Source organism: Oryzias latipes, chromosome 13 (assembly GCF_002234675.1).
Source record: "Oryzias latipes chromosome 13, ASM223467v1".
Classification (NCBI taxonomy): Eukaryota; Metazoa; Chordata; class Actinopteri; order Beloniformes; family Adrianichthyidae; genus Oryzias; species Oryzias latipes.
The window spans coordinates 5,378,493-5,403,952 of NC_019871.2; the positions used below are offsets into that span (position 1 = coordinate 5,378,493).

The 25,460-nt window shown below is 42.8% G+C and overlaps 2 protein-coding genes across 2 annotated transcripts; both read left to right on the plus strand.

Moving 5' to 3' along the window:
- Positions 1-585: 585 nt before the first annotated feature.
- ddx6 (DEAD-box helicase 6) lies at positions 586-15,436 on the plus strand. Its single transcript, XM_023961633.1, has 14 exons — positions 586-717; positions 1,333-1,916; positions 2,022-2,085; positions 2,209-2,313; positions 4,854-4,983; positions 5,348-5,494; positions 5,833-5,927; positions 6,009-6,131; positions 6,231-6,359; positions 7,628-7,744; positions 7,943-8,006; positions 10,424-10,525; positions 10,609-10,788; positions 12,735-15,436. Exons 2-13 carry the CDS (start codon positions 1,729-1,731, stop codon positions 10,782-10,784), a joined length of 1,440 nt encoding a protein of 479 aa, XP_023817401.1. The 5' UTR covers positions 586-717; positions 1,333-1,728; the 3' UTR covers positions 10,785-10,788; positions 12,735-15,436.
- A 100-nt stretch (positions 15,437-15,536) lies between these two features.
- treh (trehalase) lies at positions 15,537-23,398 on the plus strand. The gene is made up of 15 exons (XM_023961632.1): positions 15,537-16,351; positions 16,479-16,579; positions 16,652-16,799; positions 16,877-16,964; positions 18,245-18,345; positions 18,418-18,510; positions 19,631-19,747; positions 19,821-19,943; positions 20,016-20,065; positions 20,627-20,827; positions 20,902-21,119; positions 21,379-21,490; positions 22,433-22,545; positions 22,636-22,689; positions 22,772-23,398. The coding sequence occupies exons 1-15, from the start codon at positions 16,215-16,217 to the stop codon at positions 22,907-22,909; spliced, it is 1,794 nt and encodes a 597-aa protein (XP_023817400.1). The 5' UTR covers positions 15,537-16,214; the 3' UTR covers positions 22,910-23,398.
- The last annotated feature ends 2,062 nt before the right edge of the window (positions 23,399-25,460 follow it).

Consider the following 25,460-nt stretch of genomic DNA (forward strand, 5'->3'; position numbering starts at 1 on the left):
CCAGCTGTACAGTTTTGATTCAGATGCCAGCTCAGACAAGGAAATTGAAGTCGTAAATGGATCTAGATACATCTGCAAGTGGATGTATCGGGATGGAGCTGAGCAGGGAACTTGTGGCTATAGCATCTACGTCACGGCTAGAGGCTTTTTCCAGTGGCCCGTTTTTTAGAAGACGTTTTATAAAAGTGATGATTTAGTGGTCAGTTGTCAAAATAAAAATGTTTTTTTTTTTATCTCAAATATCTAATACAATGAGGTCAATATTTACACATAAGGTAATTACAGCTTGAACACATTTGGTAAAGAAATGTATTTCCAGTCATAAGGTTGAACTTTTCAGTAAAATCTTTCAAAGTAAAAGCATCTTTTTGTCAGTTTAATATTTGGATGTTACGGTTACCCACAATGAGGAATCTTAAATATTATTCTGATCAGTTTATGGCTGTTTTTATTGGTTTGTTAACTTTAATCTTCTGATTTTCCTTCTTTTTCCTGCAGCTCGGAGTCGTCCGTTAGCGGGGGAAAGGGGAGGGGGTCGTTGATTCGAAATGGAATCAGCTGATTCAAAGGAGAGAGGGGAGGGGCGGGCTCAAATACGCTTGGAAGCCATCTTGAATGGCCGTGGGGCTCCTTCGCAGTCAGCCAATATTGACTTCGACATACAAACACTGCAAACTGAAACGCTTTATTTCCCCCCTCCTCTCCCTGATATCTAAGGTAAATGTGTTTTTACAGAACGCGTTGAAGGCCTTAGCGTTTTTATTTTTAGATTTTTTTCTTTCTTTGCTGTTAGTCAGGTCAGGATTTTTTTCTCTTAGCCGGTTTCATGATTAACTCGTTAGCTAGCTTAACCACTCGACCGAATTGGTTCGTTTGAGTTACGTGCATTTTTTCTCTGTTTTATTTAAGGGTTTGCTTTAAATAGATGTATAATAATATACATTATGTAGTTTTATTTTTTTAAGTTAGTGTTGATTTTTTTTAAAGACTCTACTAGCTTTGCCTGTTATGCTAGCATGATTAGCACTACTTAAAAGTGATCTGTATAGTTGATTTGGACAAATACATATCGCTTATATTAACTCCTCGTTTCTTTACCAGATGGGGAGTTTAGTTACTTAAGTAACATTATCCTCTAACGTCATTTTTATTTAACGCCAGTTGAGTTGAAGCCCGCTAGCATTAGCCCCGTTGTATGCTAACTTGGGGTCTTGCTGCGTTCTGTTTCAGAGCTAAACGTGAGATTTGTCACGTGACACAATCACAATTACGTAAGTGGTTCGTTTTTGTGATATTTGTCGGTTTTAATTTGTTTTATATCTTTCGTTTCAGGGTTGAAAAGACTTCAGAAAGGACACTTGTTAGGCTAACGAGATGGCTAACTGAGCACTCGGCCAACTCCTGAAAGCTCGCCGAGCCTTCCTGGTTCGCTGTTTTCGAAAACATTTACGAATGAACCCTGTGCACATTTAGTTTCATCGTTGCAAAGACTTACAAGGGCGAACGTATTTTTTTTTTAATTTACCTTTTTTTTATTCTAATGTCGAAGCGACATTATCGCAGAAAAAACTATTGACATTCACGTTTTGTTCCTAATTCGTTTAAAAAAAAACAAGAAGAAACAAGGCAAGCCAGGGGGATTATTATTGCATCTGGAGTGGGTTCGCTTCATTTGGAGACTTTTCACAAAAAGCATTTATTGGAACGGAACTCTGTGGCCAAGTGAACATGAGCACCACCAGGACGGAGAACCCCGTGATTCTGGGCATGTCCACGCAGAACGGACAGCTAAGAGGCTCGGTGAAGCCCGCCGGAGCTCCGGGAGGAGGAGGAGGAGGTCCGCAGCAGCTGAATCAGATGAAGGGCACAATCAATGGTAATTCCCAGCCATCGCCTACAACAAACGCTGTTGTAAAGTAAGTTCTTTCAAAATAAGCCTCTGAATTTTTCTACAAGTCTTGTATTTGATTGACAAAATCCTGTGTTTTTGTTTTTTAATTGTATGTATTTATTTATTTTAGGCCTGGAGATGACTGGAAGAAAAGTTTGAAGTTGCCTCCAAAGGACACGAGAATAAAAACTTCGGTGTGTTTAAAATCTTTTGGTTGCAAATGGGCTTTTCGATGTTCGTTTCCTTAAATGCAGCCTGGCTTTTTAATAAGTCTGTTAGTCATAGGCCTCAAAGTGAATGTTGATGTGTGATTACAGGATGTGACTGCAACTAAAGGCAACGAGTTTGAGGATTACTGCCTAAAAAGAGAGCTGCTCATGGGAATCTTTGAAATGGGCTGGGAGAGGCCGTCTCCAATTCAGGTAAACTTTCTAACAGCAGAAGCTCCTTTTTAGTGAGCTATTGTATATCCAGTCACCTGCAGTGGGATCTCTTCTTTAAAGGTAACCTTGACAGTGGCTTGGTAAATTGTGGGACTATCCTTCTGCCTGGACTCTAAAGAAAGTGAGCCCTGGCACTTGGAGTTGAGCTATTTTTAGCCATGCAAGGGACTTCGCTCAGGGGCAGCACTGTGTTGGTAGCGTTGCTGCTTTTCTCAAGACGTGTGCTGGTTTCACTGGTTCTGCAATAATGGGCCTGCACAAATAACCGCAAATTTATCGTTATCGCCATTTCAAGCTGTGCAATATCCATATCGCAAAAGTCATACAAAATCACAATAAATGGCAAACCTCAAATGTGCTAAAATAATCTTAAGGCAGCTTGAACTATTTAATGAATTGAATAAATCCCTTAATGCATTTGACCAATTGGATGGAGCTTTTTTTAGATGTTGCCCTGCTTATCAGGGCTCCAGACTAACTTTTTCACTAGAGCACTGTGGCCCCCAACTGAAAATTTTAGGGGCGCACACCTTAAATCAATAGTCTAACCAAATCTACTAATTTCCACTGTATTATGAATAAATACTTTAATAATAGCTGCAGAAATTACAATGTGCTGTTTCAAATTCAGTGTCACATTTTAATCTGCACTTTTGAAGATGCAACAAGGTAAACTGACAGAAGGTTAACTGTAAAAGAACGGGCGATGTTCACTGGATATCAGAACAATCGTTAGAGATACCTGAGATCAGAAAGAGGCTCAAAAACTGATGGAAATTCATCTTGGTGACACCAAATAAGTGCAGCCAAGACGCACAATAAGCGTGTTTGAGATCACCCAGGTAGACGCAACGCTGTTCAGATCACCTGGCGTATGACATATTTTTGTTTTTGCTCCAACATCACCTGTCAATCGTCACAAAAATATCACGAGAAAGGGGTGGGAGCAAGGCCCCAACCAACCGAACGCAGCTGGAAATTTAGTGCTGAACTGACTGAAAGCTGGCCTATGACTACAAAACAATGCATTATGGGACATAGGCCTGCACAATATACCGCAAATTTATCGTTATCGCGATATCCAGCTCTGCAATATGCATATTGCAAAAGACGGCGAATATCGTAATAAATCGCAAACCCAAAATGTGTTAAAACAATCTTCTAGCAGCTTGAAGCATTTAACGAATCAAATAAATCCCTTTATGGTTTGACCAGATGGACACCTTCCCATTGTTGACCAATCAGATGGAGGCCTATTATGTTAACCCTGGTCCTGAAGAGCCTCAACCCTGCCCGTTTTCCAGCTCTCCTTAACCAGCTTGCTGTTCATTGGCTGACTCAAGTGATTTCACATCCTGATTGACTGAACACACCTGATTTTGGTTATCATTATCGAGCAGTCTAGGGAGAATTGGAAAACAGACAGGGTTGAGGCTCTTGAGGACCAGGGTTAGCCACCCTGACGTTTGTCCCCCATGTCGATGAGGGTCATTTGGAGTATAATTTTTAAACTGTTGCAATGAAATGGGAATGATGTTTTTGTTTATTTTTCTATTTGTTTATTTACCGCAAATTTATCGTTATCGCAATATTGATCACTAATATCGCACATCGCAAGTTTTCCTCATATCGTGCAGCCCTAATGGGACCTGTGTCCTGATAGTTTTTGTAGTTAAGTGAGAAATTGAAATAATTTAAAATACCAATTGATTAAAAAAAGGCTACATCCATTACAAAACATTCAAATAAATATAAAATGTATAATAACACAAATCATACTAAGGGGGAGAGGAATATTAAAACTAAATTGAACTGAATTGAACTTCAACTTCCTGTTCTCCTTCAGTCTCGCTGCAGATTCGCAGATTATTTCATTTATATTTTACATTACAGAGTTGATCTCCACACACAAAGTGTTTTTCTTGCGCGAGAATAGCCTGTTGCAATAAATTTAAATTAATTTAAAACTCCAGTTTGTTTTTTTCCTGTTAAATGTTGCTTTCTGGTTTCTTGCCTTCTCTGGATCTTTTTCTGAGCAATGAAAATTTCTCAAGATATTTATTTTTCCCAGCTTGGAGGTTTCGGTGTAAAGCATTAATGATGGTTGAAGAAACTGCTTCAGTCATGTGACATGAACATCCTGACAATCAAGGGTGAAAGACGGATGTGGTGGAGAGAAACTGGTAGTTTTCCAAAAATAAAACATGGGTCTAAAACTTAAAAAAAAAAAAAAAAAAGAGGCGGATGATGCATGTTATCTGTTCTTGGTACCCTTTGACCCTCAGATTGATGCTGGGATGTGACCTGAATGTAGGGACTTGTTATAAATGATCACAAAAGGATTTTTAAGCTTTTGTGAGGAAAAGATGCAAAATAATTTTAGCATTCATGACTGAGAAATAAGTAAACTTTTTGAAGAAACGATTCACTTTCTGCTTAATTACTGAATGTTGAATGTTCAAACTCCAGTGTGGTCTGAGGATGGGGACCTTCATAAGTGCTCAACACTTTGTGTGCAGGAGGAGAGCATTCCCATTGCACTGTCGGGGAGGGATATCTTGGCCAGGGCCAAAAACGGCACAGGGAAGAGTGGAGCCTACCTCATTCCCTTACTTGAACGCATTGATCTAAAGAGAGACTGTATACAAGGTAAGAGGAAAACCTTTCACTGCAAATGAGAGCAGACAGAGGAAGAAAAAGAATCTCCTTAAAGCCAGATTTCTTTCTTTAAAACTACTGTAGAGCTACTGACTTAATTTAAACAGAATTAAGTTGATTGACTGAAGAAACAAAACTGTTTAGCTTTCAAGAGTTTTGAGTCTACAAAACAATCTGCAGACGGTATAATTTGAAACTGTGAAGGGAGAAACTTCACGGCATCATTTAGCATCAGCTTCCTTTGTCGACCAAAACCTGTGGTTTGTCGTTGAATTTCCATCGTGTGGAAGATTTTTCTTTTTTTGAGGAAAATGGTCAGTTTTCCTCTGTAGTTTGAGCTTTCCTGCTTTTCCAGCTTTGGGAATCGTGCCCACCAGAGAGCTGGCGCTGCAGGTGAGCCAAATATGCATCCAGGTCAGCAAACACATGGGCGGAGTGAAGGTGATGGCGACAACAGGCGGAACCAACCTGCGTGATGACATCATGAGACTCGACGAGACGGGTAAACGGCACTCAGCACAACCCAAGTCCTGCATGGTCGATCACGCAAATCAGGATGTTTCTGGTGTTTTCGCACAAATACAGATGTTTAAACACCCAATTCTCTAAACAAACTTTCATCTAAACTCTGCTCTGGCGTAGCTCATTATTTTTGTTTACCTATGAGTTTGTAATACAAGATTTTCTTTTTCTTTTTTTGGAGAGTCAAAATATCTACACACAAAACATGAATTGTCTAGATGCTAAAATAAAGTCTTTCTAATCACAGATTCCACTTATACTGAATTAAGAGCATGGTTATTTTAGTCAGTGACTAAAGTTTATCTTGTTGTTTTGCAGTACATGTGGTTATCGCCACCCCTGGTAGGATTTTAGATCTCATCAAAAAAGGCGTGGCCAAAGTCAATCAAGTGCAGATGATTGTTCTGGACGAAGTGAGTCGTATTTGTTTTTTTGTTTTTTCTTCTGATAAAACGGTGCATTGACTTTTTTATTTTTATTTTTCCTCCTCACAGGCAGACAAACTCCTGTCTCAGGACTTTGTGGTAATGATGGAGGAGATCCTGGGCTTCCTGCCCAAACAGAGGCAAATCCTGCTGTATTCAGCAACCTTTCCTCTCAGTGTGCAGAAGTTTATGGTACAGTCATTTAAAAAACACAGAACTCGTTGGTTTTGAAATACTTTCCTTTCCTGACTTCTGTTGGATGGATCTGTAACCTCTGCTTCATGTTTCCAGAATTCACATTTGCAGAAACCCTATGAGATCAATCTAATGGAGGAGCTGACACTGAAGGGCGTGACTCAGTATTATGCTTACGTAACCGAAAGGCAAAAGGTCCATTGCCTTAACACGCTGTTCTCCAGGGTAGGTCCTGTCTGTTCTGCTCGTCTGGTCAAAAGACAGCTGCACACCTGAAGCTTAAACTTAACCCTCTCACCTGAAAAACATGTTTGTGTGGCTTTTTCTGATGGACGTAGAGTGAGAAAATTAAGCTTAAAATTGCTTTTGAGTATTTCTTTATTCAAATAGTTTGAAAAAGAGCTTTTTATGAAGGAACTGCGCTGGACCGTTCAGTAGCTTTCTGCTCTACAGTGGCGAGGGTGGGTGGGGTTGCTTCGCAAACAGTCCCACCCACTACTGAGGCACATTTTTAATGAACTACTGCTGCTCTGCTTTTTTGTGGCTAAAAACGATAATCCTCAATGGGAACGCTTAGACCAGTGTTTTTCAACCTTTTTTGAGCCACGGCACACTTTAACCTTGACAAAAATCCCGCAGCACAACAGCATCCAAAAATTAAAAAAAAAGGAGAAACTCATAGTCTGTATTTGATCTACAGTCCCTCCACAATCTCACATGTTTTTGTGATAATTGTGGCAGAAAAAGCTGGAAGCTGCAGCTGTTTTTTTTTCTAAAAGATGTAATAAAAGTTAAGTTGGATTTAAAAACAGTCTTCGTTGTGGTTTCAATAGTTTAACAAGGAAAACTCATTGTGCCCCCAGTGTGGCGTTAACCCAATGCATCATGGGAGATGTAGTCCAAACAGCCACCAAACGCAGACAGACTAGCGTCTCTGAGCTTCATTGTTTTGTTCACGGTCTGATACCCGATTCTGTGGAAAGCTAAACCGCTAAAGACGAGCTTTAGCTGCTATTTTTGTTGGAACTGAGCGACTTTATGAGCAGAATCGTAACAAGGAAGTGAAGACTTGAACCACTTCTGATTGGTCAGACTGACATGTGATTAAGCCTCCAAGAATGATTGGTGGAGACAGTTAAAGGGGTGGGACTTTTCCAAAAACAGCTGACGCTACGGCTAAATCACGGTACCGTCATTCTTATTGAAATGTTAATAGAATCAAACCCAAAGAAGAGTCTTATGATCTTTCATATTCCTAACTACTCAATGTTTTGCCTGTTTGGATGAACACAGAGCTGATATCCTGCAGATGGAAATGTTTTTAGATCAATGAAAGGCTCATCTCCCACGGCACACCGGTTGAAAAACACTGGCTTGGAGAATGGATTAAAAGATGATCAGAGTGGGACTTTAAAGAAGCAAACTGACATGGTTTGACTTTGGAGACTTTCCAAAAGCAGCTGCTGGGATTTACATGTCCTCTGTCCTTCCAGCTCCAGATCAACCAGTCTATAATCTTCTGCAACTCCTCTCAGAGAGTCGAGCTCCTCGCCAAGAAGATCTCCCAACTTGGTTACTCATGTTTCTACATACACGCCAAGATGAGACAGGTCAGCACCTGCAACCCGTATGAGAAAACCAGTGAATGAAAAGGTGTTGCTCAGAGGAACATCTGTCTGTTCTTTAGTGTGAAGCTTTCTGTGTCCTGCAGAGACGTGATTGTTTAGCTGAAGCATTAAATGAGTTTAAGTTGAGTGGAGGGACTTTGCTTGACCTTCCTGGATCTGAATGGACGTTCTTCTCTCCAGGAGCACCGTAATCGGGTTTTCCACGACTTCAGAAACGGACTGTGCCGGAACCTCGTCTGCACTGGTGAGTGAGGCTGTGCCTCCTCGCTCGCCCAGGCTGCGTTTGGCTGCATCTCCTGAGAACAGACGTTTACATTTTTGTGTGATTTGATAATCTGGTATCCTGATGATGGCAGAGCTATGAGTTCTGGTTTTTTCAGAAGTGAGCAGTGATGTCTTTGAATGACCTGGGTGTCAAATCAACTTTAAAAGGGCTTTTAATCATTGAGGTCAAACTAATAAACTGTGGGGCAGTTGTTGGAAGTTGAACTGATTCGTTTTTAAGGGAATGGATGAAAAAGCTCAGGCTGCTGTGCTTTTACAAGGCAGCAACTTCTTGCCAAAAACAAAATGATTTCAAAGATTTACTTATTACCCAGAGTTCAGTGCAGATATAGTTGTCGCTTTTCTCATTTCGTCTGGTTTGTTTCTTTTAGCCTTTACTTTGAATTTAGAATAAAGAAAATCAGCAGGAATTAGAAAACGCTTGACATACAGCAAACCAGACTTCATTCCTTCTTTCATTTCTTAAATGTTTCTCCTAAACTACAAATGGAATTCACTCGAAGACTCTTGTCAAGGTGTTTCCATAAAGATGCGTGAATGTGCATCTAACCTTTATTTCAGTCTCATATTTACAGTATAGAAGTAGATGAGAGTTTGGTTTGGTCTCTTGTCTCTACACGAGCATCAGTAATCACATCTCCATGTCTGGGTTCATGACATCCTTCTGTGGTTCTGTCAGGACGGTGAAGTTCACCATCCACTGCAGGAGCTGCTTTCAGCGGTGCTTCCATCTGATCTAGTTTGACTTGCTGTCCCGCCGTAGTCTGTAGAGGAAAAAACAAAAGTAGGGGACCTTTGTAGTCGTCTTAACAAATTTGAGCTGAGAACAAATGGCCATTATTAGTTTGTCCGGTTAGTTTTTTGACTCCAGCCGGTTTTCACATTAACTGTACTGAAGCGGAGTTCCTGATAAATTGATGCACTTATATTTTTTTTGGCAGTTAGTTTGCTGTTCATTAGTTAACACTCTGCTGCTAGAAAATTGTGGCGCCAATAACTTAAATGGTGTCCCCGTACCCCTTACTCCATCAGAACGTTGACTGAACACTGAATGTGGTCGTGTGAATCCGTCGACTCTGCATAAGGCAGATACGGTCTGACTGAGGTACGCACGGCGGTGTATTTGGTATTCTCTGCTTTAAAACTCATAAAACTGTACTAAAACTGTGAACCAGGCAGCATCTCTGGATTTTATTGTCTTTTCCTCACCGCAGAATGTGATCCATGTCCCTTTCTCCCCTCACGTTATCCGCAATTCTCTCACTTCCTTAAACACCGGGCCATGCGCATGTCACAACCAGGGTACGCTTGATTTGTTGGTGACACTGAAGGGCGTGACTCAGTGATTCATTTAGTCAAGTAGGCATGTTTGGGTGCAAATTGGAAGTTTAGTTTGCAATGAGCCAAGAAAAACAAGTGATTCTTAGTTTTCTGAACAAGATTAAACCCAATGCAAGGATAAAGGTGAAATGTGTATTAAGCCATTAAGACAACAATGCAGAGATTGTTCAAGAGGAAGATTGCAAGTGAAGATTAAGCTGAAATTGTTTTTTTTTTTTAAAATGTGCATTTCCTGAATTTATAAAGTTCATTAGTACAATAATCTAAACATTTGTCCGCAAAGCCCGATCTAAGTTTTTATTCGTGATTTAATAACTGCATTAGAGTAACGATTCATTTTAACAATTCAAATCCTAATTTGTTTTAAATATGATTCATAGTCAATGAGTTTATTTTAAACTTCACTGACATGAAATTGATCTCGGACAATTTTAGCCAAAACTTCAACCAGTGTGACTCTGGGATAAATACTGGAGAACTGAACAGAGCAGGTGAAGTTTTCCAGATTTCATGCAAAATAATCAAATGTGAATTAAATGTACAAACCAGTAAACGAGGGTTAGTGTTGGGTCAATTACTTTCAAAGAATAATTGATTACTGTACTTTATTTACTGAATGAAATGGTAAAGTACTTTTCTTGTTCCCCAATTTAAAAAGTACTCAACTACTCATTACTGTTTTCCTATTGCATACAAATTCTCAAGGGGATAAAGCTAAATAAACACAAGGCTACACAAGGTCAATCAGGTTTGTCAGCACCACCTCATTAATTGAAAAATTGTAGCCTACATGGTGTCTAGACATGTTGCTCATTGACATTAGGGCAGTGGAAAGCTGTTCATATCAGGACATAACTTGCACTTATATAATATTTTTGTCTTTGTTTTCAACTAATTGGAAAAAATTGGACCATCTCCAGTTGAATGACCTCATCTATTCGTCCACATATTCACGCTCTTTTCATCTTACTTTGACCAATCTCCAACTCTGCATTAACGCACACGCATAAGTAACTGTTTTTTATTCTCCTCCAGACCTCTTTACCAGAGGAATTGACATTCAAGCTGTGAATGTTGTGATCAACTTTGATTTCCCCAAGCTGGGAGAAACGTACCTTCATCGCATCGGTAGATCAGGTAAAAAGCTGCGTTAATAGTTGGATTAAAAAAAACCTTTGTTAAAAGAAATGTTTTAAAAAATATCACCCCCTTGATTCCAGGACGCTTCGGACACCTGGGTTTAGCCATCAACCTGATCACGTACGATGATCGCTTCAACCTGAAAGGCATCGAGGAGCAGCTGGGAACAGAGATCAAGCCCATCCCTGGCATCATCGACAAGAGCTTATACGTGGCAGAGTACCACAGCGAGGGCGGTGAAGAAGTAAAGCCATGAGCCAGTGAGTACCCAGAGGGCACCTCACTGTCCTGTCTGAAGATGCTGACTCATCAGATAAGTGCGGTTGCTAAGGAAACCTTTGGTTTGACGGGATTCTGTTTCCTATCTACAAGCCCAACATGTTCCTGTTTTGTTAGATGAAGGGTCAAACTTGGAAAGACAGTTTCAGATGCTTGTCTAATCTGTTAAACGGTTTAAAAAGCAGTCAGCTGGTCCTCAGGTGTCAGATTAACTTGACATGTAATTAAAAAGTTATAGAAAAAGTTAAAACCTTAGCGTTTTTTTTCTTTTTTTCACATTTACACAAAAAATTCTAGTGCCAGTTTTATTCTGTAATAAGTTCTGTGTGAGAACGTGTGGATTTTAAGGTTTTTAGTCAGTCACACATGTTGTTCATCACCCTTGTGCTATCTTGTGGGGTCCACATGACCCCCACCCTTTGACGTTTTATCCCTACCATGATAAAGGTGGAGAGGATTTCATGTAATCCATGGACACCAGTGAAGATCACATTGTCTTCTTGTGGGGTCCAGATGACCCCACTCCCAACGTTAAAGTTCCTCCAAGACACGTTAACGTCGGGAGTGGGAGATGGCACAAGGCAGGTTAAAGAGCTTCAGTGTTCAACCATCTTTTAAATGAACAATTTGCTGTTTATAAATACTAGGATGTTTTTGGGTTCTTCATTTTGCTTTGGTTTTTCGGGCTCAGCATTTTTGTCATTAAATCAAGTGGAACCATCAGTCGAAAGGTTGATCCTGACTTTTCCTGTGTGTCTTCATAATGGAGATGTTCACCTGCAGTTGTTTAGTTCCGACATATTTCTAGAACCTTCATGTCAATCTTCTCTGCAGCAGACATGCAGTCTGCCGCAGGTCACATGACCATTGAGTAGAAGCACTGACTGTGTACATGAGAACTGGACTGTGTGACTCCTCCCCTTGGCGTTCCAAACAGGAAGTACCCTATGGTTCCAAGAAGCCAAAATCCTAGAGAAAATCTGTTGCATTTGTCAGGAAAAAAATATTCTAGCTTTATCTTCAAGATGTTCTTGCTAGTTGTAATTCATTTATTTATTACTAACTGGCCAATCAGATGCCTCAGAGGTTTTGAGGTCCCACACATCCAACAGTGGGAGCGTTTGAGAAATTACGTGCCACGCGTTTTCAAGTGGTAGGGGTGTGGTTTGCCTTTTCTATTGACGTCACACTCGCTGGGTCCAGTCTCAGATCCAGTTAGTGAGTGAAACTTGATTTTGTTTGTCCACCCGATGAGATGTTTGGTAGAAGCTGCTTCTTCTGAACATCCCTACAGCCTGAAGGTCGCGTCGCACCGCGGCTTTGTACGTTTTCACATTGTCCACGTATGTAATCTGTCGTGATGAGTGATAGTTGTAATTGTGTGCAGGTGTCCTCCGAGGGTTCTGGCCGACAAGTCTTAACGCAAATTCGTTTTTGAGATTTTCCAAGTTTTACGCAGTTTATGCATATTTTACATGGTTTACATGCAATCACGTAAATCTACGATTTTTCCAAGATGTGTACAAATTTGTGGCTCTCCAAGACCGTTCCACATATGTCCAACAGACATTTCACGCATGTACCTCCAATGTATAACTTTTATATTACGTATACAGCGCACATGACGCACAGAACACTAATGAATTGCACATAAGCATCGCAATAATGGCGCACAGTCCAGGGTCTGTGTTGATTTGCGCGTTCTTTGCGTGGTTCAATTGTGGTGGTGTTAACGTGGCTCATTTGTTATAAATCTGTAAAAAATTACACGTAAAGACCACAATCTTTCTCACTTTATGCCACATATATTCATGTATGACTCATTTCCATCCGTGTAATATGCACAACATGTACGGAGCGGCTGTGTGACACGGTCTTAATGAAAAGAACTGAATCCCAACTTTGTTTCTGTTTTTGTTCTCAACAGATAAGTCCACCCCCCCTCCTCCTGTCCCTCCTCCACCCACACCATCTCTGGATTGGTTTTTGTTTTTTATCAACCCCCCCCCCCCCCCCCCCCCCCCGCCTGCCTTTTTCTGTACAGTTTTTGTCTTCCTTTTCGATGCCGCCATAACAGAAGTGTTTGGACGCCTTTTTTTCCTTTTCTTTTTTTTTCCCCGCTCTGTTTTTTGGATGAACTCGCCTGCCTTTGAAGGCCGTGCGCTGCACCACTCAACTGAAGACATGAGCGCTGGGGGGGGAAGGGGGCACGGGACCAGGTGGACAATGCTGGGGGGCTCAGATGGAAGTCCAGACCTGAGGAACGACCTCCATTCTCCACTCTGGAGTTTGAACAAACTTCTATCAAGTGCCTTAACAAGCAGTTCATTAGTTCTGAAGTAATAACCCTTCATCAGCCGGCGTGGAACCACACTCACCCTCACCTGTCACGGATTTGAACCAAAAAGGTGAAATCTCTTTCTGTTCTCTTTTCTTTGGGGGTTTGCTAATAGGATTTCTTTGGAGGAAGCTGCTTCTCACTGGCTGAGCAGAGTTGTGGTCTGGCTGATCCCAGGACTATTTGGAATTTTTTTTTTCCTGTGGACAGAAATGTTGGATCTGACCCCCCCCCCCCCCCCCCCGACCCCCAGGACGCATCCTTCGCCGGCGCCGCAGAGACCCGCCCCTTTCCCCAGTCTTCAGCACCAGAACACTAAAAAAAAAAGAGCGGCAGAGAGTCACCAGACATTCAGTGGAGTTCATCTGAAGAGAGCCCTTTGTCCCCCCCCCCCCCCCATCGTCCTGTTCCTCCCCCCACATCTGGCGGTGGTGGGAAACCTCCCCCCTTATCTTTGTGTACATACCTTCATTTTAATATTGTTTTAAATGTGCGTACAAAGGCCGGCCGACGGACTGAGAAGCCGCCGCCTCTCCTCTCTTGTTAGCACTGGAGGCCCGACCCGCCGGCGCCGCCCTGTTGGCTCTGCCGTTCCGGACTGTGAATTTATTTATAGTTTAAAAAAAAAAAAGAGAGAAGTCCAGCATTTGCACGGCGAGGCTCATGAAATGTTTCCGGAGAGCTCAGTTCTTTAAGCCTCTTCTGATTGGACGGCGCGTGCAATCCTCCCATGATGCACTTCGTGTTTAAAGCCCCCTCTTTTGCCCCCTCCCACCATCGCTGCCAGTGTTAACAAGCTCAGAGCGACGGCTTTCTGTTCAAAACCTTCCGGTCGGCGCGGAAGTGATTCCTCGGCGTAGGTGTGGAAGTACTTGCTGCAGTGCAGCTTCATTGGCGGCTGGTTGTTGTTTTTTGTGGGGTGGGTGGGTGGGGGGGTTGTAGATTTATGCCATCTGTAAGCACAGCTACTATTCCTGACATCTCAGACGCTGCTTTTGCCCCGCCCCCTCCTTTTACTGAATGTTGGCATCAAATGGATCCATAAATGTAGCAGGAATTGATTGGCTGCTGCACAACCGGCCCGTGTTGGGTTGCACTTGAAGGGGAGGGGGGGGGCTCAGCCTGCCTCTGTGACTGGGCCTCTTTGATACTCATCACCTAGGGTGATGGAGCACCTTGGAGCAGAACCTTTTTGGAGAACCGGGTCGGGTCGAGCTTTCAGAAAGCGGACTCTGAACCCTCGGTCTGCTGCTTTGTTTGCCCTTTAGTTGCTTTAAGCTGTGTGTGTGGGGGGGGGGGGGGGGGGGGGGGGGGGGCGTTGGGTTTACAAGTTTTTGAAAAAATGACTTTGTTGGCCTGAAAGTCCCTTCAACCCCCTCGTCGAGTGTGGGCGGGGCCTTCAGAGCAACCGGGTCTCCCCTTTGTTCCAGGCGAGATGCTTTCGGGCTCCAATTGGTGAGAATTTGACTCAAAGATTCAAGTGGAAGCCGTTCTCACCGATCGAAGCTCAGGTCCCTTTTCTCAGAGTTGTGACTTCTTACATCTGATTTGGTCTTTTATTTTGGCGGGGGGGTTGATAGACAAAAGTAAAATTGACTGAAGCACAACTGAAGTAAAGGGGGTCTAACTTTACAGACGTATGGCAGCCGTCTGTTTTGGCAGCGTCCTGCAGAAACCTGAACATCAGTGACTTTTACCTCCAATAAAGTGGGTGGGGCCTTTTATTTTTATTATTTTTCTTTTCTGCAGGGTTGCTGCCACTCTTTTAGCCATAAAGACTGAGACAAGAGCATCTTGCCCCAGATCGGGTATCTAATTGCATATTTCTAGAAATTGTCTCATTCTTTAAGGCCGTCTTTTTTTTTTTAATGAATAAATTTACCGGGTGGTACAATCTGGCTGTTTGCTGCCCTGTTGCAGGTTCCCAACCTCGAGCTGCATCATGCAGCCCGGCGTTGGGAACCTGCAACAGTTAAAGGGGGTAAAGTGGGAGGGGCCTAAAGGCACTTTAAATGGTGATCGGATAATCCCAGGTTTGGTAACGGGTCTAACAAGATTTCAAGAGTTGCCCTTAAGTTTTCTGTTATCAAGTGTTTGAGCGGAGAATCAAAAAATAACGGAAAGATCTCCGAATTTACGTAAATTAAAAGCTTGAGTTCATCATTTTATTTTAATTTAAAATTCGTACAATTGGCAGTTTTCAGTGAAGCACATTTTACAAACCAGTTCAATGTCTTGGATATTATTGGGTCAAGTTTTGTTCTAAAGAAATAAAGCTCACTGAAATTTAACGTGTGGAGTTTTTTCTTGTCTTGTTTTTCGTGTTTGCTGGTTTGTCTGTTCACCAGGTGGCCACTAGGTGGCAGAGGATCCCCCAAAATGTCCCCAAACAATTTAAAGATTCACATTTTACGGTTCAAGACCAGTCAGATTTAAGCTTCTACTCATTTTTTGAATCCCAAAATGCAATATTTTGAATAAAATCATAAATATGGCAAAAAGTAAAATAAAAGGTGATTTAGAGTTTCTTAAAGATGAAATTTCTCATGAGCAACTTAAAAATGCGACTCCAGATCCTGATTGGTACAGACCGATAACAGATGAATCATGCTAATGGAAGACGGAGCTATTTTTGTCTGGAATGACGTAATTAGGGTTTGTAGTTTATCGAAGCATGAAACCACCTTATCTCTAGCAGGGAGGTGAGGAGACTCTGGAACCTTCCAACTGTTCTTCTGCAGCCTGATGGAGGATCTTTCTGCTGTTTTTGAACAAAGTATCTTATGGTATTTTTACAGTAAAGTGATGCGCATTTTTATCAAATATCTAAAATTTCTGCAAATTAAAAATGGGTTTTTCTTTAAATCTTGACGAGTTTTAGTTGATCATTGGTGTCAATGTCAAACAGCCGGTTTCCTGTTGGGTTTTTTCCAAAATAAAGTACAGACTTTTTTATTTCTTTTTCTTTTTAATGCTCTAGAAAAGGGCTTCTTGTTCGTTTCATGGTAAGAAAATGGTTTCCCCATAAAGCGGTGGCGGCTCCCTCCTGTTTATCTCTACGGGGCGTGGATGCTCCGTATAAATGACGGCTCAGACCGCGTTGAGCTGCCAGGATCTTCAGGACTCGACATGAGGACCTCGGTTCTCTGCTGGCTTTTAAGTCTCTCTGCCTTCACGGGGGCTTCTCTGCCTCCACCATGTGACAGGTAAGGTCAACAGCTTTCAAAATGCACGTTTTTGAATGTAGTTTTTAAATCCCTTCATCTTCTACTTCACTAGTTTGGAGGAAAAACTTTTATTTTTGTAATTTTGGGTCATTCTTGATATTTTCAGTCAAATCTACTGTTATGGAGCCATCCTGGATCATATGCAGAGAGCTAAGTTCTTCACAGATGATAAACACTTTGTGGACATGAAGCTGAACTCCCCTCCTGGTGAGGGTCAACTCTAATGTTTGGTCCCTCCACCTCCTGGTGCTGCTGCTGCAAATCTGTCCCTTCTTGCAGATCTTGTTCTGTCGTCCTTCCACAACCTCTCCACTGAGTTCCTGAACTCCATGGTTCCTCCTGCTAAGCTGCAGGAGTTCCTGGATCAGTACTTCGAGGAACCGGGGACGGAGCTGGAGCCGTGGGCTCCACCAGACTGGAACGCCCAGTGAGATCCGGCCGCCCTGACCCTCGCAGCTTCACGCTCTCTTTAGTGGCTTTATTACGGGGACTTTGCCTTTGCAGGCCAGAGTTCCTGACGGGAATCGCAGACGATAAGCTGCGGGAGTGGGCGGGGCAGATACATAACCTGTGGAATTCTCTGGGCAGGAAGGTGACGACTTTCACAATATTTGTCCTTTAAATTGTTCAAGAACCCAGAATGTAATGGCTTCATTTCTCAGACGTGAGACAGGGAAGGACCGTCTTTTACTGGATCAAATTTAGCTTTTTCTGCATCTAGACTGATCGCAATGCTTTCTAATTTTTGGTTCCCAACTTTTTCATTCATAACCGGATTTGTTGTCTTAACAAAATAAACAACCCTACAATAATTTTTTTTTTGTAAGTAGTTAAATGTTCAAACTCAGACTTAAACCTTCAGGTAATGGAAGTTTTGGGATCGGAATTGGTTTATTTCAGGCAACTGAAACAAAACCTAAGCCAAAGAAATACACATATATAGATATATATAGATAGATAGAGATATAGTTAGATATAGATATATCTAGATATATATATCTAGATATATAGATTTATAAATATTTTAACCTTGGAACACTTTCACTATAACGTTACACCATCACTTTTGCCTGATAATTTTTACCTGCTTTGATAAATTGCAAAATTTTACCCAACAAAAAGTACTTTTCATAAATAATCGATCAAAACATGACAAGACGTGATTAATTAGTGGTTTTCTGTTGTATGTGTAGCAAAATGAAAAAGAAAATCATAAAGTTCCTAAAAACATGCTCAAAAATGAGTGAAAAATAAGGAATTTACGAACAGAAAAATGATAAAACACTTAAAAAAAAAAAAAAAAAAAAAAAAGTGGCAGGGAGTCACCAGACATTCAGTGGAGTTTATGATATTGATGATCTTCCTATAAAATGATACTAGAAACTTGGTATTTGGTCCACCCCGTCCTGGGACCTGGGACTTCCCTGGTGAAGGCAGACGCCTAAACACGCAACATATTGAAGTTCATGTAAATAGTTTTGCTAATTAGTCTTGAATTCATTGGAAATATAGAAATACATGTGTGTGTGTATGTTTATCCACATCTAAATGATTCCATCATAATTACTCTCAATCATAGATCCCATTGCATTCATTAAATATATTGTCATTTGTTATTAACAAGTTCTGTGAATGTCTTTTTTTGTTTTTCTAACTAAAGTTAGCTTGGACAGATCTGCACATGTGCTGCTTTTCCAAGAGATTTGAATCGTAATGGTGACTTTGAGGAGCAGAAAGAGAAGCTCTGGAGTCTTTAAAACAATCTGAGGAACTCCAACATCTGAGCCATGAATGAACCTTTTTCATTTACTGCAGCAGTTTTTTTTTTTAAACCTGACCTTCATCCAGTTTGGATCCTCTGAACTCTTTCAGATCCGCAGCGATGTCAAAGATCACCCAGAGCTCTACTCGCTGATCTACACCCCCCATCCCGTCGTGGTGCCGGGGGGCCGCTTCAGGGAACTCTACTACTGGTGAGTGAGCCGTCATCCCGGAGCTGCCTTGCCCTCCTCTGACCTCTGACCTCTGACCTCTGCTCCCCTCAGGGACTCCTACTGGGTCATCAACGGGCTGTTGGTGTCCGGGATGACGAGCACGGCCCGCGGCATGATCCAGAACTTTCTCTACCTGGTCAGCAGGTGAGGCCACAAGCTTCCTGATCGGTGAAGCATGATCTTCCTGAATAAGCAGTTTGGCAACGCTGGAAACACAGATTCCTGCTTCTGGTATCAACACTCCAACTGTTAGGAGGAAGTGAGCGCTTTTATTTTGAAAAGATGCAGGAATATAAACCATGAGCTTTTTTTCTCTTTTGGTCTTGTATGTAGCCGACAAACTTAGGGACCGTCTACAAAGTGCAAGAAAAAAATTCTTTCATAGCACTGAAACAGGAAGTGTTTCTTTGTAGGTACACTACAAAATAAAATACCTTCTTTAGTCATTAGCTTTGACAGTACAAGGTCTCTTCTGACTAAGCTCATCTGCATGATTCAGAAATACCTTTTACTCTTTTTAAAAACAAAACAATTAACAAAAAAAAGACATTATGAAATTTGTTTTTGAATATGTGCATTGGTCATAAAATTTGGTCGGCAGTTTAGGAAAAAATAGTGCCTACGATCACCAAACACGGCATGATTACTTAATATCGGCTCCAGATCCGACTGCGACCAAAAACTTTAGTGGAAAAACATTTTATTCTTACAAATTTAAGGAATATCTGTGTTTTGATGTAGATCATTAGGCCTGCACAATGAATCACAAATTTATCGTTATCGCGATATCGAACTGTGTAATAAGCACTTCGCAAACGAAAATTGCAATAACTGGTTACTTTAGATGTGCTAAAACAATCTTATTGCAGCTTGAAGTACTTGGCAAATCAAAAAAATCCATTTATGCATTTGACCAATCGGATGAAGCCCTTTTATGTTCGATGCTCGCCTCCCTGGTAGACTAGTTTAATTTGGAGTATCATTTAAGGTATGTTGACTCTTTTTTAAAAATTTATTTAAACTACAGTAAAATGGAAATTATGTTTTTGGTTGTTTGTTCATGTATCGCAAGCTATATCGTCATCACAATATTAATCGCTAATATGGCGAGTTTTCCTCGTCTCGTCCAGATCCTAACAGATCCTAAAGGGTTTCTGGATCTATAGTTGTGGAAAAAAAGGCAGTTCAATCAAAACATTTGATGTATGTCAGTCATTCGGTTTCTAATGTCGGGTTTTATGGCTTTCTTCTTCGCCTCCTGCAGATACGGCTTCATCCCAAACGGGGGGCGGGTTTACTACGAGAGGCGGAGCCAACCCCCGTTCCTCACTTTGATGGTGGAGAGCTACTTCAAAGCCACCAATGACACCGAATTTCTGAGGTGGGGTTTGGGTCCTTCAAAATAAAGCAACCAGATCTCACCTGTTTCTGCCCCCCCCCCCTAATATTCTTAGAGCCGCTTTGCCGGTCCTGAAGGACGAGTACGAGTTCTGGATGCAGAACCGTTCTGTGGCTTTGGACGTCGCCGGAGCAGAACACCGACTGAACCGGTTCCATGTGGAGGCGGGCCTGCCCAGGTACGTGTGACGCAAAGCTGCACCGCCCGTCCCCGCCTGCCCCCCCCCTGACCTGCACGCCTCTGCCTGCAGACCCGAGTCCTACACTGACGACCTGGAGCTGGCAGAAGGACTCTCCGAAGGTACGGACGAGGCACAGAAATGTCCCAGGGGACTCATTTAAGACACAAGACATGAAGTATTTATGCTTACAGACTCACTCACTCATGCCCAGAGTGTCAGTAGCAATGAACAGCTGATGGGTACGATCAAAAGACGACTTTAAACATCTAGAAGACAGAAACACATCTGGGGACATCCGGGGTTCTCTGTTCAGTCGAGTCTCAAAGACCCTGGGGTGTTTGATTTCATGTCTCTGGAAGGTCACTGAAAACCTCCATCCATCTTCTGGCGCTCAGGTGGGCCTGGGGTGTGGGGGCAGCAATCTAAACTTCCCTCATCCCCCACCTCCATCTCCTCTGGGGAGACCCTGAGGACCAGCTGAGAGAACAAAGGTCCTACATCTGTGTGTTTGCCATGACTTCAACATCTGTTATTCTTCAGCAGATTTTCTATAGTGCCATAACTCCATTTAAAACGGAGGAAAATAAGCTTCTTCATGTTTGTTTTTTTGCTCCTGGGGGGTCACACAAACCTCCCGGGTCTCTGTGAAGCTCCATCTCTGACGTCCCCTGTGGCTTCAGGGCTCCGGGACCAGCTGTGGGCGGAGCTGAAAGCAGGTGCGGAGTCCGGCTGGGACTTCACCTCCCGCTGGTACATCGACGCCGAAGGCCACAACGGCGGCGCCCTCAAAGACACGCGCACCAGCCAGATCCTACCCGTCGACCTCAACGCTCTGATGTGCCGCACCGAGCGGACCCTGGCCTCCTTCTGCCGGCTGCTGGGTGAGAGGCCAACCCCATCACCCGCCGCGCTCGGCCGCTCCGCAGCGCCGCTTTGACGTGTCGCTCTCTGACAGGTGAGGACGAGCTGGCCGCTGTGTACCAGCAGGCCACGGCCCGGAGGGTGGAGGCGATGGAGGCAGTGCTGTGGGACCCCGAGAGGGGAGCCTGGTTTGATTACAGCCTGCTGTCCAAATCCAAGCACTTGGAGTTCTACGCCTCCAACCTGGCGCCTGTTTGGGCTCAGTGCTTCTCTCTGCCAGAGATGGGGGAGAGGGCCGTGCAGTACCTGAAGGTTGGAGCTCAGCCACAAAAAACCCTTCAAAATAAGAGCTTTGATATCGTGTTTGTGAACATTACAAAAACTTATTTTAATTCAGTTTATTTTCATTTTTCTTCTTTAATGAGTGGATATTTTTTGTCATTCCTCTCTTTGTATTTTGATGCATCAAAAGTCACCTCCTCAGCTGCAGGAGCAATGCCTGCTTCCTCCAGCAGGTGGCAGAAGTGCACTACATAGCGTTCCTCTTTGGTGTTTTTGTTTCTCTGTACAGGAAAGTGGCGCTCTCAAGTTCCCCAACGGAGTCCCCACGTCCCTGAGGGAGTCCGGGCAGCAGTGGGACTACCCCAACGCGTGGCCCCCTCTGCAGCACATGCTCATAGAAGGTTGGAGGAGCCCCCCCCCCCCCCCCCCCCCCCCAAAAAAAAAGCTTGAGGGGGTGAAATAAAAGCTTCTGCATCATCACTAAAACTCAAAACCCTATTTTCAATTATTAACGGAACTCTGGGCTCCAGAAAGTGGAGATTCTTGGAGATTGTACTTAAATTGATTCCACTGCACTATGATTTAATGCAGTAAAAGCGACGGAGAGCTTTGATCCCATGATCATGTGTTTCCATGGAGAATCGGTGTCATTAATAACCCATCAGAGAAAAAAAAATGTTGTCCAGTTAATTTTAAACATTTTAATTATGTTTGGGTTATTAAAAACATAATTAAAATGTTTTTAATAAATCAAAAACAATTCCCAGAGCCCCACCCTTCACATTTCATATCATTGAAAAGCCCAGGATGTCCTCTGTAGAACCAACGTTCATTCAGTGGTACGCAGTACTTGGTGGGAAAATGCTTCCATATCTTTTTTTTAATGCTTCATTGTTGAAAACACATAGAACAAGAATGCACGACAAGAACAATAGTCCTAACAATGGGAATGCCAGAGGATGCCAAATATATCACAAAAGAAATGACATTGAATATGAAATGTTTTTCATATCAATTTTTTTTGTTGGAAACAAATTTCAGATAAGTGGCCACTATGGATCCTCTAACTATGGGATGGTTGTGACACGCTGCCCCCTAGTGGTAGGAGTCTGTGCTAATTAAAAAATGGAATTTGTTTTTACAATCTAAAGTAATTATTTGTAAAGTGACCTAGCTTTTGTTTTGCTTTTGACTAGTTTGAAATGCGGGAAAAAAATCGTTTTTGTTCCAAACACTCTGCTGTCACTGTATTTTTCACTGTGATGAGCTCTGATCCGTTCCCTGAAAACTGGTACTGAACGGGTTCTGTTTCCCTCGTCCTAACTGTCCGTGTGCCTCTGCAGGTCTCTCCCAGCTTCCTTCAGGCGAGGCCAAACAGCTGGCTTTGGACCTGGCGCAGCGCTGGATCAGGACCAACTGGCGGGCCTACATGCAGCATGAAGCCATGTTTGAGAAGGTGAGTGTGTGAGGGGTTCTCGAAGGGGCAGCAGCAACACAGAGGTGTGAGGCTTGTGATTACCCCCCCCCCCCCCCCCCCGCATGACAGTATGACGTGAACGGAGACGGCAAACCCGGCGGTGGAGGAGAATACGAAGTGCAGGTACGTCCTTTAGCTGTAAAAACCCTGCTGTCGGGTGGGAAGAGGATTTGTTTGTGACTGAACCGGACCTGTGCTGCTGCAGCTGGGCTTCGGTTGGACCAACGGCGTGGCCCTGCAGCTCCTGCAGCAGTACGGCGCCAGCCTCACCTCGGCGGCCAGCCGTTCGGGCTGCGACCTCCTGCTGCCGCTGGTCTTCACGGCTGCTGTGGCGCTCCGCTGAGTCCCAGGTGTCAGAAAGACCCTGGGTGGGGGGTTTGTTTTCATTTTTCCTGCTTCACCTTCCCTGCATCCCTCCTGTCTGCTGAGCTGCTGCACAAAAACAACCCGACATGATCTGAGAATGCAGAGTGGACTCCTACTTTTTTTGTGCCTCTTCTAAATCCTGAGTGATCTGGATCATGTAATTAGCAGGTTTAAGGGGATGTAATTTATCACGAGTGAGGATTACTCTGATGAATGTTTTTGTATTTCCAATCAGAGCTAAATGATCCTTGACTTTATGAGAAGCTGCAGATCATTTCTGCCCTTCTGGACGGCTGGCAGCTCAAACCTCAGCATTAACTTGTTCTAGATATTGAGCTGCGATTACAGTTATTCACTTAATTAAATTAGAAAGTTTATGGCTTCACTCCCACAAAACCCACTTTGAATGTAAATGAGCGCATGTGAGAAATAAAATGTGAAGAGAAAAGCACTGAATGTGCAACAACCCGTGTTTTTAATATTGGATTCATTCTGAGCAACCGATTCTCTGATAAATCAATTCTTGAGATATGGGAAATGTTTTTCCAGGGAAAATAAAACCTTTTTCTGTAACAGATTTGGATTATTTTTGGGCCACACAGTAAGAGAGGATGAACAAATAAATATATGAGAATGTAATAAAAGAAGTTTGAAAAATGATGAAAAAAAATAAAATTTTGTGAGAAAGAAGAAAAGTAGTACGAGCGATGACGGAAGTCAGTTTCTGAAAATGGTTGTTTAAGTCAGAATTCTTAGAATAAAGGCATGAAATAAATGAGGACCGGTACAGCGACCCAGCAATCCAGTGGTGCGGTTCCCGACTACCACGAGATGCTACGGAGACGTGTCAGCCAAGACACTCCCACAGCATCCAGAGACTTGAGGTACTCGAGGTGGGCCTCATCCACTCCTGGAGGCTGACACCTTAAAAAGCTCCTTCAAAGTCGGAAGAGTTTTTTTTGGTCATTTCTGCTTGCATGTGTGGAGACATTTACTCCATACCATATTTAAATGTGTCCAAGAGAAAAAGGGATGATAAGAAATTGCACTGAATGAGGATTTTGATGCATCTCTCCCCCCCCCCCCTGTGTGGATTAAGCTGCTAAATGTGGCGAGAAGTCGGAGTTCAGTGGAGATGAGGCGGCGGTGCAGCATGTGTGCGGGTTTAGCAACACAACTGTTGACTGCTAGAGCCGCTCAGTTTGCAGCACACGGACTGCGAGGCTGCAGGGTCGGCTGCGTTACACCTTGTCGAGCAAGTAAAGGTCACGGTGCCTCAGGATCACCCACCACTGTGTAAAAAGAAAAAAAACCCAGAAACAAGCATCTGTACATCCATCCATCCATATTTATCAGCCACTAATCAACTTTCTTTATGCGTCGATCATAAAATAAAACCTGTAAAATGTTTAAAGACCCACTCTGATCATCTTTTGAGCTTTTTTACAAGCGTTCCCAGCCGTCTTTTAATTATGATTATACCATGGTCCGGTTGAATACTCGATTCTGATTGGCTCCTGGGTGTGGATTAAAACCTGCTAACCCCACGGTGAAAAAAGAAGTTCCGGTCACCTAGCTTAAATGTTTTGTATCACTGCGCCTGCTTCTATAAAACAACCTTAGCTTCATCATTTGGACAAAAAAAAAGCGGTGAGAGGTGAACTTTCTCTCTTAACTGATGCTTTATTCAACCCATCAGGACGATCAGCATATAGATATCGCCGAATCTTGACTACAGCGGTGGTGCTGCGTGACGCGGAATCTGTGTTACGTGATGCTGCGCTTTTTGTGAGAAAAGCGATCCAAATCTGAAAAAAAAAACAAGAATTAAGGACTAAAACCTGGTTAATATGTATTACTTTTGTAAGTGACCATGGTATAAGCGGGTTAATGGCCTATGAAGTATGCGTCATTACTTTTTAACGCACTTCGCTTCACGTCGGACAGTTCAGGCTTCCACGGCGTGCGTTAAAAAGTAATAACGCATACTTCGTTGGCCATTAACCACAATGGAAATGAATAATTACAGATGGAAACTTCTGTTGTGGAATCAATGAGGATGTATGTTTGCTGCTGAAACCATGTGCATGTGTGTAAGAAGAGGGAGTGCGTGCAGCGCAAGAGGAAGAGAGGGAGCATGCATGGAGTGAGGGAGAACAGTAATAAAAGGTTTCCCCCAGAAGCCCTTGAAGTCTGAACATAGGACTAGCAGAAAAAGTAATTTTTTTTGAATGTGTTTAATGTGTTTATTATAGTTCCAATCACGCACCATATGCAGAACTTTCAAAAAAGCAAAAAAAAAAACATGCAGTGATGCGGTTATCTTCACACACACGTGATACCCGCTCATACCTTGTTTTTCGATTTAGATCACCTTTGGGGCTGCGCGTCGTCACGGTAACTGCTGAGCTGGCACCGACCTCGACTGCAGCGGCAAAGGAAAGCGATGCGCATGCTTGATTCCCAATGGGTTAAATAAAACATCAGTTCAGAGAGAAAGTTCACCTCTTCCCGCTTGTTTTTGTCCC

What these genes read in the sequence shown, in the direction of transcription:
- ddx6 (XM_023961633.1), top strand. Translation starts at nt 1,729, where the DNA reads ATGAGCACCACCAGGACGGAGAACCCCGTGATTCTGGGCATGTCCACG. An exon ending in TTAACACGCTGTTCTCCAGG is followed by an intron (nt 6,360 to 7,627) that starts GTAGGTCCTGTC and finishes CTGTCCTTCCAG; the next exon opens with CTCCAGATCAACCAGTCTAT. An exon ending in TACACGCCAAGATGAGACAG is followed by an intron (nt 7,745 to 7,942) that starts GTCAGCACCTGC and finishes TCTTCTCTCCAG; the next exon opens with GAGCACCGTAATCGGGTTTT.
- treh (XM_023961632.1), top strand. Translation starts at nt 16,215, where the DNA reads ATGCTCCGTATAAATGACGGCTCAGACCGCGTTGAGCTGCCAGGATCT. An exon ending in GAAGCTGAACTCCCCTCCTG is followed by an intron (nt 16,580 to 16,651) that starts GTGAGGGTCAAC and finishes CCCTTCTTGCAG; the next exon opens with ATCTTGTTCTGTCGTCCTTC. An exon ending in GGCAGAAGGACTCTCCGAAG is followed by an intron (nt 20,066 to 20,626) that starts GTACGGACGAGG and finishes CTGTGGCTTCAG; the next exon opens with GGCTCCGGGACCAGCTGTGG.